This window comes from Chroicocephalus ridibundus, chromosome 11 (genome assembly GCF_963924245.1).
Source record: "Chroicocephalus ridibundus chromosome 11, bChrRid1.1, whole genome shotgun sequence".
NCBI lineage: Eukaryota > Metazoa > Chordata > Aves > Charadriiformes > Laridae > Chroicocephalus > Chroicocephalus ridibundus.
In genome coordinates, this window is record NC_086294.1 from 17,895,115 (window position 1) to 17,908,254 (window position 13,140).

Below are 13,140 nucleotides of genomic sequence, written 5' to 3' on the forward strand. Positions count from 1 at the left end.
GGCAGGGTTAGCATTGCTACTAGACCAGGCTATACAAACGTGCAGTGCTGTTACACGTATCTTAAGCAGCTCATAGCTCAGTATTGGAAGCGTTTCTTTGATGACGTACAAGGGCTTTCGAGGGCTACACAACTGTTTTGGTACCGTAGCCCTCTTATCTGAGCCATGAAATTCCTCAGAGCAGTGACAATACATAGAGGGTTTATTGCAGCGTACGTACAAGTAGCAGGTGACAAAAAAAGGGTCTCCAGGTTAAACCTTATTTCCAGAAAGCTCTTTGCCATCACAGAGAGAGAAGAAAAAAAAAAAACAAAACCTCCGTGCTCTCCGGGCAGTCTTGAAAATATGATCAGGGTGGTCTAAAAATTCCTTGATGAATAGGTGCGGGCCAGGCAGCGGCACTGACACAAGCCAACACCGAGCTCTTCCCCCAGTTCAGCATCCATCCCACTACCAACAAGTCCTAACCCACCAGTGTGACAATGATAGTGACAAGTAAACGGTCACTGCAACTCCACAAAACTCATAATGAAAGTAAAAGACAGGTGGAGACTAATTTTTGCACAGACACTTCTTTAAAGCCTAACAATTTACATGTTAATGCTGCTGCTGTCCACTTCAAGAGAAGCAGAAATGAAAACATCTTGCACAAACGTGTCTGGTCACTTCAAAATACAGATTAACCTTTAGGTAAGTATTCATCCTGTGTGGAGCAGAAGAGGGCAGGAATATTTAAATATTAGGGGAGCCACTGCACGGCAGGGGCGGGCAGGAGGGAGGATGGAGTTCCGGAGCCGTCTCTGCGCATCAGAGACACGTCCATGCTAATGCACGGATCCTGGAGACTCCAATGTGACCTGACACCGGGACGAAAGCAGAAGGGGAAGCGGCTGGTGCCACAATTAATGCAGAAAGAGATGATTTAAAACAGAAATCCGCCCTTCCTGCCTTTTCTTGCTTCGTAAGAGAAGCCCGACGTGAGCTCAAAAACAAACCCAAGAAGGGCATCGCTGAATAAAACACCCCCTACACTTTAATTCCTATAAAAGAAGGCAGGAAAAATGCATTTACCTTCATCAAAGGCAACAATGCTCTCCCCGAACCAGGAAGCTGTTAAGCAGATACTCGATCAGCAATCCCCGAAAGGCCTCTCCCCCTAACAGCGTTAACCCGCCAGCCCCCGCTGAAGCCCTTTGTTTATTTTAATAGTTTCCATAATCCTGCAATTTGACCGGTGACTTCTGCCGCCACGGCAGCCCTCTGCACCCACCAAGCCCTCTTGGGCTTCGGCTCATGAAAAATAAAACGCCTACGTTAGGACTGGCACGATAATGATACGGAAAATCTTCACGAGAAACGTAAAGCTTCATCTCCAAATCCTTTCAGGCAGGCGGCACAGCCCCACCTCTGCAAAGGTTTCCTGCGACGCAGCCTCACGCTATGGCTCCCACCTTGAATTTCACTTCACTTTTTTCCACTGGTGAAAATCAGTGGGGACGTGTCCCGTCCCACCTCACGCTGGAAAGCCTGAGCGCACCCCAGCAGAAGGTTTTCTTCTCCGCCCTCACCCCGCGCGCCCCATCGTCCCGCATCCGTGGTGCTCCCAACCAGCACCTTCCCGACAGGCACGTGCCCGGTGGCTGTGGATCCCCGTGCTGAACCAGCCGCCCCAGGATGGGTATTTGTCCCGTGCTTCTTTACACCGTGAAGTGAGAAATCAGTTCGGGGGGACTGGTTTGGGTTTTGTCAACAGGGAGAGCCGCGGATAACCCAAGCCTGCCTGCAGTCGCCTGCCAGCAGCCTTGCCCCATCTATTGCTAAAGCAATTTCTCCACCACTTAGCAGGCTTCAAAGCTTCCTGGAGATGACTGGCAGCTTCCCTTAAACTAGCCAGTATAGATGTGGCTTACATTAAACACTAAGTGAATAATCAATGAACATTCAGGATATAAGCACAAATCAATGATTTGTTTTAGATGAATCAAAGGGAATCACAAATGAGGAAGGGTTTTGTTCTGTCACAGAAGTAAACCAAGAGAAGCAGTTGATGCAGCTGGGGGGGGGTGTGCGTTAGCCTGCCCTGCCTGCTCCTCTCCTACGCGCTGACACAGTCCCCGCTGTCGCAGAAGCGCGGCTGTGTCCTCCAAACCCCCGTGACAAGAGATGCCTCTGTCCCCAGAGAGCAGATGGGAACTGAGGCATGAAACCAGCCGGCTGACTTTCCCGAGACTGGGAGGGATACAGCACAGCAGGGCCCCAAATCCAAGCCTCCTGTGCTGGGGTACACTGTCTGGGTTAGGAGAAAGCCCTCTTCCGTAACTTCAGCTCCATCACACAACTGCAGCTCTTGTCATCGGAGCAGCAACGGGACATGGACAAGTGCAGGGGTAGAACAGGTCAAGAGCCCAGCTTAAAGACCTAACAAAAACGGCAAAGAAATAAAAATGGAAATGCCAGTGACTCCAGACAATGAAAGATTTTTTTTGATAAATGCCTATCGACAGGTTGCATGGTGTCCCTCGCTCTTGGGATGAATTTGGTCAAATCGTATGCAGGATAATTTTACAAATGCTGCTGTATTCCGGCCACCAATCACACCCCACATCTGCTGGGCACCACACGGGCCAAGTAAAGGCTCTCAGAAATGCCCCTGCCCATATTTTATTTGCCATGCATTTTAATGATAGACTTCTAAACTCTACGGTTCCCCGCCTGCACCTCCTCAGCCATCAGAAGCACACGCTGGGTCTCCTGCCGACGTCTCTCCTCCTGGTAAATGCTTCCGAGGATCGCGGTGAAAATGATCGCTCGCACCCATCGGGCTGCAGCCGGTGCCCGAGACCCCAAAGAAACTGAGAAAACCTGAAGTCGAGCTGGTGCGGGGACCAGAAATGAAAAAGCAGCGGGAACCCCCGCGTGCCGCAAGACACGGCTCCTATTTAGCAGTATCGCAGGCTTTGACTCTGCTGCTTCTCGAGCGGATTAGCCTTCACAGCTTTTACTCATTATATAAAAAGACTTTGTAAACACGCTCAGAGGAACGTCCCTCCGGGACAAAGTCTGCTTCCCACAAAGGACACCCCGAGCGAGCAGAGCGTCCCGCCGCAGGAGGCACCAAACGAGCAGTATATTTCCTTACGGAGATGCCGCCTGAGCCTGCCCTGCTGCAACGGGCACCGGAGCAACGTCCAGGCTGCAGCCGCCGCCCCGCCGTCACCAACGCCCCGGCATCCCCGCGCCCCACCGCGTTCGCAAGTCGAGGGAGAGACCCCGTGCTCAGACCTGTCCCCGGATACCCACCCGGCATGCCAGCGGCGAGTCCTTCAAGGAGCCACGCATGTCTATTCCGAAGCGCTTTCACAAGGCCCACGGGAAGAACTGTTCCCATGGGATGAGCATCCAAAGTAGCGCGTGATCAAAACTGATGTTAGGGGCGTGAAGCCACTGTGCGAGGAGCAACCCCGCTTCACAGGCAAATCCACGGGTACGGAGGTGCCCACAGCTGTGGTTTTACAATGGAAACTGGAGCCGGCTACCACTGGGTAACTGGAAATCATTCAAATTTGAGGGGGAAAAAGCCTGCCGGGGGAAGCCTGCACAGGCAGCGGAGGTACAGAGCCCACCCCCAGCTACGCAGCTGCACCCTGGAGGTGCAAGCCCGACCTCCAAATGCTCATTATAGATGAGCACCAAACAGTTTTCATCATTGGAAAGGAAAAAAACCCAACAACTTGTAGGTTAAACTTGTTCACCTTCGTCCCATCTGCACTTGTTACTTATCTAAAGTCATGAAAGCTTCTCGTTTTTCCTCAGTAAAACACCCCCTGTAATCCCCACGTTGGGCACGCTAATGCCCGCGCCTGCCCGTGCCTCTCCGAAGGCTTGAGCCTCCGACTGCAGGTCGCCCTCCATAGTTAAACCCTGCAGGTCAACCTGATGACAGCAGGTTACAGAAGAGCTTCTTCCAAGGCAGCTGTTGGCTTTGGAAAGTTAAACCATACTTAAACCTAAAATCAGCAAGGAGAGAATATTAAACGTTGGCCAAGACACCCACCACCATGATGCACAGCACGTGGTCCACCTCCGAACCACCCCGTGATGCTGGACATCAGCCGCCTGGGTGACTGGTTGTGCTATTTGAGGCTGCCCTTCTCTTCCTTCTCCGGCAGACTATTTCAAACCTCATTTATAATTGGAAAGAGGCAGCATCTGTTTTTGCAGACCGTGAGGTCAAAACTTCACTAATAACCACAGCATGGCAAAACACCATTAGTGGGTAAACAAACCCTGCATCGGTCACAGAATAGCAGCTCTAGAGCTGGTTTGACCTGGTTTATTTTCTTTCGACTAATTGTTTTGTCCTCTCAACACAGAGCGGGAAGACAAGCAGGCTCTGTGATGCTTTACATGTGTTTTAATATCATTTTATTACCCACTGGAGGCAACACAGACACCTTGCCAGCCTTCCCCAGAATGCAATGACACGAGGAGCTCAGGATCACTGGGAATTGTCTCCAGCCACTCATGGGGGACAGCCGGTGTTACAGAGCACTGGCAAACACAAAGCCTGCCTTTGAAAAACAAGGGGATGGGGATAAGGAGGATGCAGGAAATTATAGAATAATCAGCTTAACTTCAGTTGAAATGCTTAGAAGATGATGAGAACTTGAGCAAGAGCTAACCTCTGTTTATCAAGAACAAATCACATCGAATCTATCATCTTTCTTTCTGCGACCGGGTGCCAGGACTTGTAGGAAGGAGAGAAGAAACAAAGATTTCAGGGAGGCCTCTGATAGTGCCTCATGCGACATCCCCTTAACACAGCAAGGGACACAGGGGCTGGACTGAGCCACCTGGAGATGGGTGCACCGCTGCTGAGACGACCACCGGTGACCTGGTAGTTGTGCTTTGAGCACAGACTGGGAGGACCTTACCGAAGCGGTATCGAGGAGAACCCATCCTGTATCTGATACCGCTCGGTGTTTTCATGCACAACTCGGCCGATGCTCGAAAACATGCCGATTGCCTTCGCAGGCGACACCAAGCTGAGAGGGACTGAGAGCACGCGGGAGGGCAGGATCAGAATCCAAAGCAACCCTGACACTTTAGAAGGAGCCTGGAGAAAAAAAAGAAAAAAAAAAAAAAAAAGACGCAGTTCAACAAGGACAAGCGTGAGGTAATGCGATTTGGTAAGAATAATTAACCAGGCAAATACAAGACGAGGAACGAAAAGCAGAAAAAGTTCTGGAGAAGAATGGCTGAAGGGCCGATGGGATTAAAAAAATTCAATACGAGTCATCTGCGGCAAGAGTAGAAAGCAAACACACTGGGATGTACAAACAGGATCGTCGTATGTTAAAGACCTGAAGCAATCCCTGTTTCTTCTGAGCAAAACTGAGGCAGCGACTTCAGTCCTGTATCGCAGGTTGAGCATCACTTCAGGAAGGATAATGGTCCAGAAGAGAGTAACAAGAACAACTGCAGACCAAGAATACATGACCTAAAAACAATGATGAAAGGAAGCAGCATGGTCTAATCTATATGAGCAGGGACGAAGGGGAGACACGGTAGCGACTTCCAAATATCTAACAGGCTCCTGCAAAGGAGGAAGGAACTCTTCTGCCTGTGCCCAATAAATGGAAAAAAGGAGAGCAATCATGAAACCAAACTGAAGGAAAAGACATTTCTGTTCAGATCCTAAGAAAAATCCAGTGGCAGGGCTGCTAAATGTCAAACAGATCATCCGGAGAGCTTAGGCATCTCTGTCATCGGAGGTTTTTAAGAATGAATAAGATAAACATCTGTCAGCAAGGGGTTAGTTATCACCGATCCTGTGTAGGGGCAGGAGATGGACTGAATGACCTCTCAAGGTCTTCTCCAGCTCTGTACGGAATAACAGCCTGATACGCAAATGACCATAATAGCCGGAAACCTGCTGTGCTGACACAGCCCGACCCGTGCTTTTTGTGACCTGTTGCAGCGATCGCTGTTTGCAAGGGACAATCTGTTGCTGTCAGAGGCATCCCAGGGAGAGTCCTACCAAGGAGGACAGGGACAGTGGTACCCGAGGTTATCATCTTGTCACTTCAGTGAGCAATGGGGAAAAGCTACTTGTTAAAAACCAAAAGTGAGTCAAAGGACGACACAGTCCGGGCGGCACAGAGCGCCTAGTGGGGTTGGCCATGCTGTTTCAGAAACCAGGAGCGATGCTCGGAGCCTGCGCGGCTCCACACGCTGTTTTCACTTCATTTCTGGGAGCAGCTACGAGCACAGCAACTGCTCAGCGGTAACCACAAGAAAGCAGCTCTCAGAGCGCTCCTCTGCCCCTGCACAACCTACCACGCTCTGGCAGGTCTGGCTGGCAGCGCATACAACACCACCTGGTCGTGCAAACATTTTGTCCAGTTAAAAATCTCACCAGCAGAAGCTAACCGACCCACCGGCGGTACCCCTGCACCACAAACACCCAGCACCCAGACCCACCGGGCAGCTCTGGTGGGATTTAAGCCACACTAGCACAGGGCAGGAGAGCCCTTCAGCTGATGAACGAGACAGCGCAGTCCAAGCAGCCGCCTGTCAGACACCCGCAGCCACCAGGAGAAGATGGCACATCCCAGGCGCTCCTGCCCTGCTGCCAGGGAAGGGGCTGGCCTAGATGGGCACCTACGCGGGCTCGTGTCATCCTGCCCATCAGAGCCAAAAAACCTTCCCCCAGTGCTGCCCCAGCCTTGCACCAAGCTGCATCTTGTGATGGTGCATGGTGTGCCGCGGGACTGGAAAACCATCAAGTCATGTCTTACGCTCAGCAAAAGCTGCTTCTCACCTGTAGCAGGGAGAGATGCTTATATAGAGAGTGGGAAGAGAAGGTCAAGGGCTGGATGGCTGAACCACGCGCCTTTATCAACCCCTAAAATTGTAGGAACTGGAAGAGCTATGCGACTAGCACGGGCGTGAGAGGCTGCACAGCCATACACGAGACACATACACAATTCAGAAGCAACTACCAGAATTGGCTTCCAGGCCAGGATAAATCCGGTGTGCCGCTTTAGTGAGCGACAGGATAGGGGAAAAGCAACTATTATGTTGTCAGGAAACGCCAGCGGCGAGCATCTCCGCGACACCTCTGAGGGGTTCCCCCGCCGCCTCGCCGGGACGGGGCCCTGCACCCCTGCTTTGCAGCCGCCTCCGCGGTACAAACCCAGCCCCAATGTTCCAGCGCCGAAGCCGGCAGCCCTCGCACCCGTCCCACACGCGCTGAAGTTATGGGACTCGGCATCCAGCCCCAAGAGCTGTGTGCGGCGTGGGGAGGGCAGGGCTGCTCAGATCCCCCCTCACCTCCACTTTGCCCAGGGACCCCCCAGCATCCGAGGGCTCCCCCCAAACGATGGCATCACCACGTCCCCAGAAGGATTTAACCCGCGTGGTTCCCACCGCACCCGAAGATTCTCGCCATAAACGCGGGGGTGCGAAGGAGCCCATCACCGAAGCGAAGCCCAACGCGCCCCGACCCGGCCGGCAGCTCCCCCCCCTCCATCCCCCCGGGGGCGCCCCCGGGACGAGCGGCGACCCCCGGCCCCGGCACCTCCCGCTCTGCCGGCCACGGGCACGCCCGCACCGGGGGTCCCACGGGTGGCGGTCCCGCGGGGGCCGGCGGGTACAGCATCCCACAGAGGGTCCGGATCCCCCCCGCACCCCCGGTGGCCAGCCGGGCCCGGCTCCCGGAGCCTTCCCAGCCTCCAGCCCCGGCGGCGGGGCCGCGGCCGGGCCCCGATCTCCCCCGGCGGAGGCGGCCGAGCCCCCCTTACCTTTGTGCCCGCCGAAGGCGCCGTACCAGGAGAGCGAGAGCAGGGCGCAGAGGCAGCCGAGCAGCAGGGTGAGCGCCGTGCCGCTGCGGAGCCTCATCGCCTCCTCGCCGGCGGGGGCGGCCGCATGTCCCGGGCGCGGCGCGGCCTCGGCGGCCCCGGGGGCCCCGGCGAGCGCAGCGGAGCGGAGCGGGGCGCGCAGCCCGCCCGCCCGCATGCAGCGCCCGCCGCGGGGCCGGGCCGGGCCGCGCCGGGCGGGCGGGCGGGGCCGAGGGGCGGGGCCGAGGGGCGGGGCCGAGGGGCGGGGCCGAGGGGCGGGGCGGCAGCGGGCGAAGGGCGCCCCCGTGCGGGGGACTGCGGGGCTGCTGCGGGGAGCGGGGCGGGGGGGAGTGAGGGAGTGTGTGCGTCTCTGTGTGTGTGTGTGTGTGTGTGTGTACGTGTGTGTATATACGTGTGTGTGTGTACGTGTGTGTGTACGTGTACGTGTGTGTGTACGTGTGTGTACGTGTGTGTATATACGTGTGTGTATGTGTACGTGTGTGTACGTGTGTGTATATACGTGTGTGTACGTGTGTGTGTACGTGTACATGTGTGTGTACGTGTGTGTATATATGTGTGTGTATGTGTACGTGTGTGTACATGTGTGTGTACGTGTGTGTATATACATGTGTGTATATGTGTGTGTACGTCTGTGTACATGTGTGTGTATGTGTGTGTGTACGTGTACATGTGTGTGTACACGTGTGCGCATGTGTGTGTAGGTCCATGCGTGTGTGTATGTGTGTGGGTACATGCACACACATGTGTACGTCCGTGTGAGTGTGTGTATGGTGTGTGTTCCATCGCGTGTCTGTGTGTGTCCATGTGTGTCCATGGATGTGTGTGGGGGGGTGTGTGCAGGTGTGTACGTATCTGTGTACACGTGTGTGTACATGTGTGCACAGGTGCACGTTCATGGGTTACACACATAAATGTGCACACCTGTGTACTTGGCGCATTCATGTGGATGTGTACATGCGTGCTTGTGCACGTGTATGTCCATACAAAGATACATATATCTCTATAGGTGTCTGCCTGGGTCTGTGCGTGTGTGTGTGTGTGTGCGGGCACACGTGCCTGAGTCCATATGTGTGTGTGTGTCCCCACGTGCCTGTGCGCCGGGGGGGGCCATATGTCTCTGTGTGTGTGTGTGTGTGTGTGTGTACACCCGAGTCCATATGTCTCTGTGTGTCTGTGTGTGCACACCGGGGTCCGTACGTCTGTGCGTGTCCCTGCCCATGTGTCCTGGTTTCAGCAGCTGTCCCCACGCATGGTGGAGCGTGCGTCCCTTTGCGCATGGACCCACGTGTCTGCCCCTCTGTGCAGCGGGAGTGTGGACGTGCGTGGACATGTGTGGACGTGTGTGGACATGTGTGGATGTGCGTGGACATGTGTGGACGTGTGTGGACGCCTCCCCCAGCCCCCGAGGTGCTCACGGGTGCCGGTGGCCGGTGGTGTGTGCGCAGCCCCCGTGCGCGGGGAGTCCCTGTGGCCACACGTACAGGGCTGTGCACGGCGGGGGGTGCAGGACACGGTGCGTGTTCGCTGCCAGTTCCGCGGGAGCTTCATCCTGCTGACGGAAACAGCGTCTGACGGTTATTGAGGGAAGATCGGTGCCCGATGGGTATCGCCAACGGGAGCTGCCGCCTGGCAGGACGTCGGCGCGCTGCCAAAGGACCTGGCGTCTGGGGGTTGTGGCCTCGAGCTGCTTGCCTGGATGTCGGACAGAAGAAATCAGATTTTAAAATTATTTTGCTTGTGTTTTCTTCTCTTAATGGATCCGGCTTTATTTCGTTATAGACCAGGAGGAGCTGCACGGGGAGGTCGGGTATGAAATGCCATCTTCCCGTGCCTCCATCCCTAGGCTTCCTTCTGTGCTTGTCTGTGAGGTCAAACAGGAGGCGGCAGCTCGTGTGCCCCCGACACGAGTACAGAATTCCTCTGGCTATAAAGTTGTCATCTTTCATTCCCCAGACCTCTTTTAGTAAGTAAATATTTCTCAGATGTGTAAATATTGCAGCACTGGCTTCCAGTGACCAAAGTCTGCCGTTAGAAATGTTTGGATCGATTAGGGAGCGGTGGAAAGCGAAGCGCATGCCCGTGCCAGAGGCAGGAGCGGTGATGGAGGCGCTCGGACCGGCCCAGGCAGGGATGCGCTGGGAGCCAGCCGGGCTCCGCGGGCACGTCTCCTGCGGGCACCACTCCAACCGACGCGGGAATCCTCCTGGAACCGGGAAATCCAGGAAACGGGTCGCCCATTTCTGCAGGAGGTGGTCCTGTCCCTTCCTGCGTCCTTAGGCTCTTCTCTAGTTTATAAAACACACCGCATTTTTCAAATCTTGACATGGCCTCTCCCAGTGGATTAGGAAACTTGGGAAGGAAATGGGCAGGGGGCCCTTCGGATGGCACCCAAAGTTTCTGCCTCCGCTGCCAGAAGCCAGCGAGGAGCTGGGGGGGGGCCCAGCGCAGACCGTTGCTCACACCCTGAGTAGGGAAATGCACTGAACGTCATTCTCGGGAATACTGGAAAAAAAAAACCAAACCAAAACAAAGAGGGAGGCCGGATCTGTGCTTCCTCACCTGGATTTCGCAAGGCATGGCCCCAGCCACGTCCCCTGCCTCGGAGCAGCCCGGCCCTGGGGCGCTTGATGGGCTCCGGGGAGAGCAGCCGCGTCTCCGGCTCGGACCCCCAGCCCAGCGCAGCCCCCACAGCTCGCTCCTCGGCTGCAGGGAAAGCCACCACCACACCAGTGAGAGCATTTTTTCACCATTAGAGCAAAGAAAACAAGCCCCCGCAGCTCCGTCCCGCCCGGCCTGCTCAATTCCTTGCCTTACACCTACGCGTTAAACCCAGGAGCCCACAGAGGGTTCGCAGGAATTAATGGCAAACCCCCCCCCAGAGGTGTCAGACAAGTTCAGGGCTGCCGGTGGGACAGGCGTGTGAAACCCTACCGCCCCTAAAGCGTTTGGAGAAATAACACGACGCGTTTTAGTGCATTAGATGTTGGGTGTTTTATTTCCAGACGTGCCAAACGCTCCCACCGCTCGGGATACGTGGTGTGTCTGCAGCGGGAGAGAACGGAATAACATTAATAATCTCTCCAAGACAATTAATTAGACTCTTTCCCAAGGATAAAGCTTAATCTAGTTTTTGCTGATATACTTTGTCTTCATAAAAGTCTGAATAAATGAATGAGCTTTATACCACCCTCGTATGACAAAAACCTTGGGCTCTCTTGGAAAAAAATGAGGGATGAAGCAAAATTGTCAGCACTTGTGATTTTTATATCAGACCTGCAAAGTTCACTGTTATTCTTGAAGTCCCTCCCTCCTACCCCAATTTTGGCTTTTATTCTGCTTTTAAAAAGCAAGTTTTGAGCCTCAGTCCTTTCTCAGAGCAAAGTTTAAAGTACAAACTGCAGCGACTCAAATCTCCAGCAGCAAATAAACAGAGCGAAGACGGTTTTTTAAGGAGATCTCACGACCTTCGAGCAGCTGATGCTGGCGATACCGAGCACGCTGCAGAAACGAGGGCCTTCCACTCCCATAGCAATCCACCGGCCCTGAGGCCATTACAGAAATTAGAAAGAGAACACGTTTATTAGGTCTAGATATAAAATGTAATTCAGATTTATAGCTGATTTTATTTAGCTCTCTAAAGAGCTTGGCTCTGGGGTTTGGCCCAGCCGGGAGCAGGTCAGGCTCGGTCCTTCCCGGGCTGCTTTAAGCAAAGAGCACTTGCTGTTTTTCTCCTAAAACAATTGAACTTCATTTTTTGTGTGTTCTACTGGGTTCAAACATCACCAGGGCTTGTTTTCACTGCAGTGCAAATGTTACCAAGTTCTCCTTAGCCAGGAGAGCTGAAGATCACAGCAGGGTGCTTACCTTCCGTGTGTTGACATGTTGATGCCTTAATTCAGGGCAAAAGCTACAAGTCAGGTTCTCAAAGCGACACTCAGCCCCAGGAATTCGGGTAGGTTGCAAAAAGTCCCTTCTCACCTTCGGGAACGCGAAATCCTTATGTATTTGCACAACACCCATAGCGTGTTTGTACTTTGTGCCTGCTCTCCACCCGTTTTCCTCGTCCGCTTCCTCTGCCTCAATGAAAAATAAGAAAAATAACTGTGCCAGAGTTTTCTCTGCCCTTAAAAGTTTCATGTCACCGACGAGCACCAGTGCTGAGCCTGTGTCAACACCTGACGTGGCAGAGCCGACCTTCTGGAGAGCTCAACCTCAAAAATGAGACAGCAAAAAAAGAACAACAACCCCCACTCGGCTTCCCCTTCTTCCTGCGCTGCTGCGGAAGGAGGGTTTCTGCTTCGGAGGCAATGAACGGTGTTTTCGCTGGGCTGGCGGGGGAGGGAAGCTGTCATGGGACCAGGCTGAGTCACCCACGTCTGACCCGAGGCGTCCGGAAGATCCTGCGCCTCTCCAGAAGCCTCTGGAAGGAACGAGTGGCACCACGGCAGCGTGTGGACCGTGGCACCCGGTCCAGCTCTGCGCCATCCCTCCATCACCACACACCAGAGCCGGGGGCTGCAGGGGGGCCAAATCTCACCCAAAGTGCCAGGGCAGCGATGGGGGCCTGAGGGAGCGACGATTTGGGGAAGAATTCCCTCTGGAAAATCATTGTCAGCCTTTGTTGTGGTTGGCAAGGAAAGAAAAGACTGGATCCCCCTCCCCCCAGCATCCCGCCAGGGCTTTACTGCGAACACAAAAAGTTTGGACTTAGGGAGTCTTTCCGGTGATCGTGCCCATGGAGGAAGAATCTCAGCAAATATTTTTAAACACTTCCCAGCAGCAAGTGGGTGTAGAGAGAAAGCAGAGCACTGCAGGGATGCTAATTGCTCCTTTTTGAGCCTTTCCTCTGTAACCTTGAAATTTTAAACTTGAACAGCTTTTTTTTTCCCCCATCCCTTTTGCTGTTCCCTTTGCTACATCCATCTGCGTTGCAGGCTGACAAACCACTTTTTGGGCAGTGGTTGCTGTGACGCTGTGGGATTCCTAAAGAACCGTAAGAAAACATCCATGCAGCCAGCGCTTCGTGCTGGGAGCGCCAAAACCCGGATCCTCCAGCAAACCCAGGGAAAAACATCTCAGTCTATGTGGGAATACAGCACAGCTGCTCACACGGCCTCTCCAGGGGGCTGAGAATCCGCCTGGAGGCGCATCCCAGGGCTGGGGGGGATAGGAAATGCTGGGATAGTGAGGGCTGAGGTCTGCTCCGAGGTCTGCTCCGGAGAAGGGCTCGCTGGGAGGAAATCCCCAACCTCGAGGAGGAGGAGGAGGAGGAGGAGGA

The 13,140-nt window shown here is 54.2% G+C and overlaps 1 protein-coding gene across 2 annotated transcripts in view; it reads right to left on the bottom strand.

Moving 5' to 3' along the window:
- MGAT4B (alpha-1,3-mannosyl-glycoprotein 4-beta-N-acetylglucosaminyltransferase B) overlaps positions 1–8,035 on the bottom strand; it is a 52,822-nt gene extending 44,787 nt beyond the window's left edge. For both annotated transcript variants that reach the window (XM_063348874.1, XM_063348873.1), the window contains exon 1: positions 7,806–8,035. In XM_063348874.1, coding sequence (XP_063204944.1) covers positions 7,806–8,019 — 214 coding nt within the window. In that variant the 5' untranslated portion in view covers positions 8,020–8,035. The remainder of the gene's footprint in view (positions 1–7,805) is intronic.
- Positions 8,036–13,140: the final 5,105 nt, after the last annotated feature.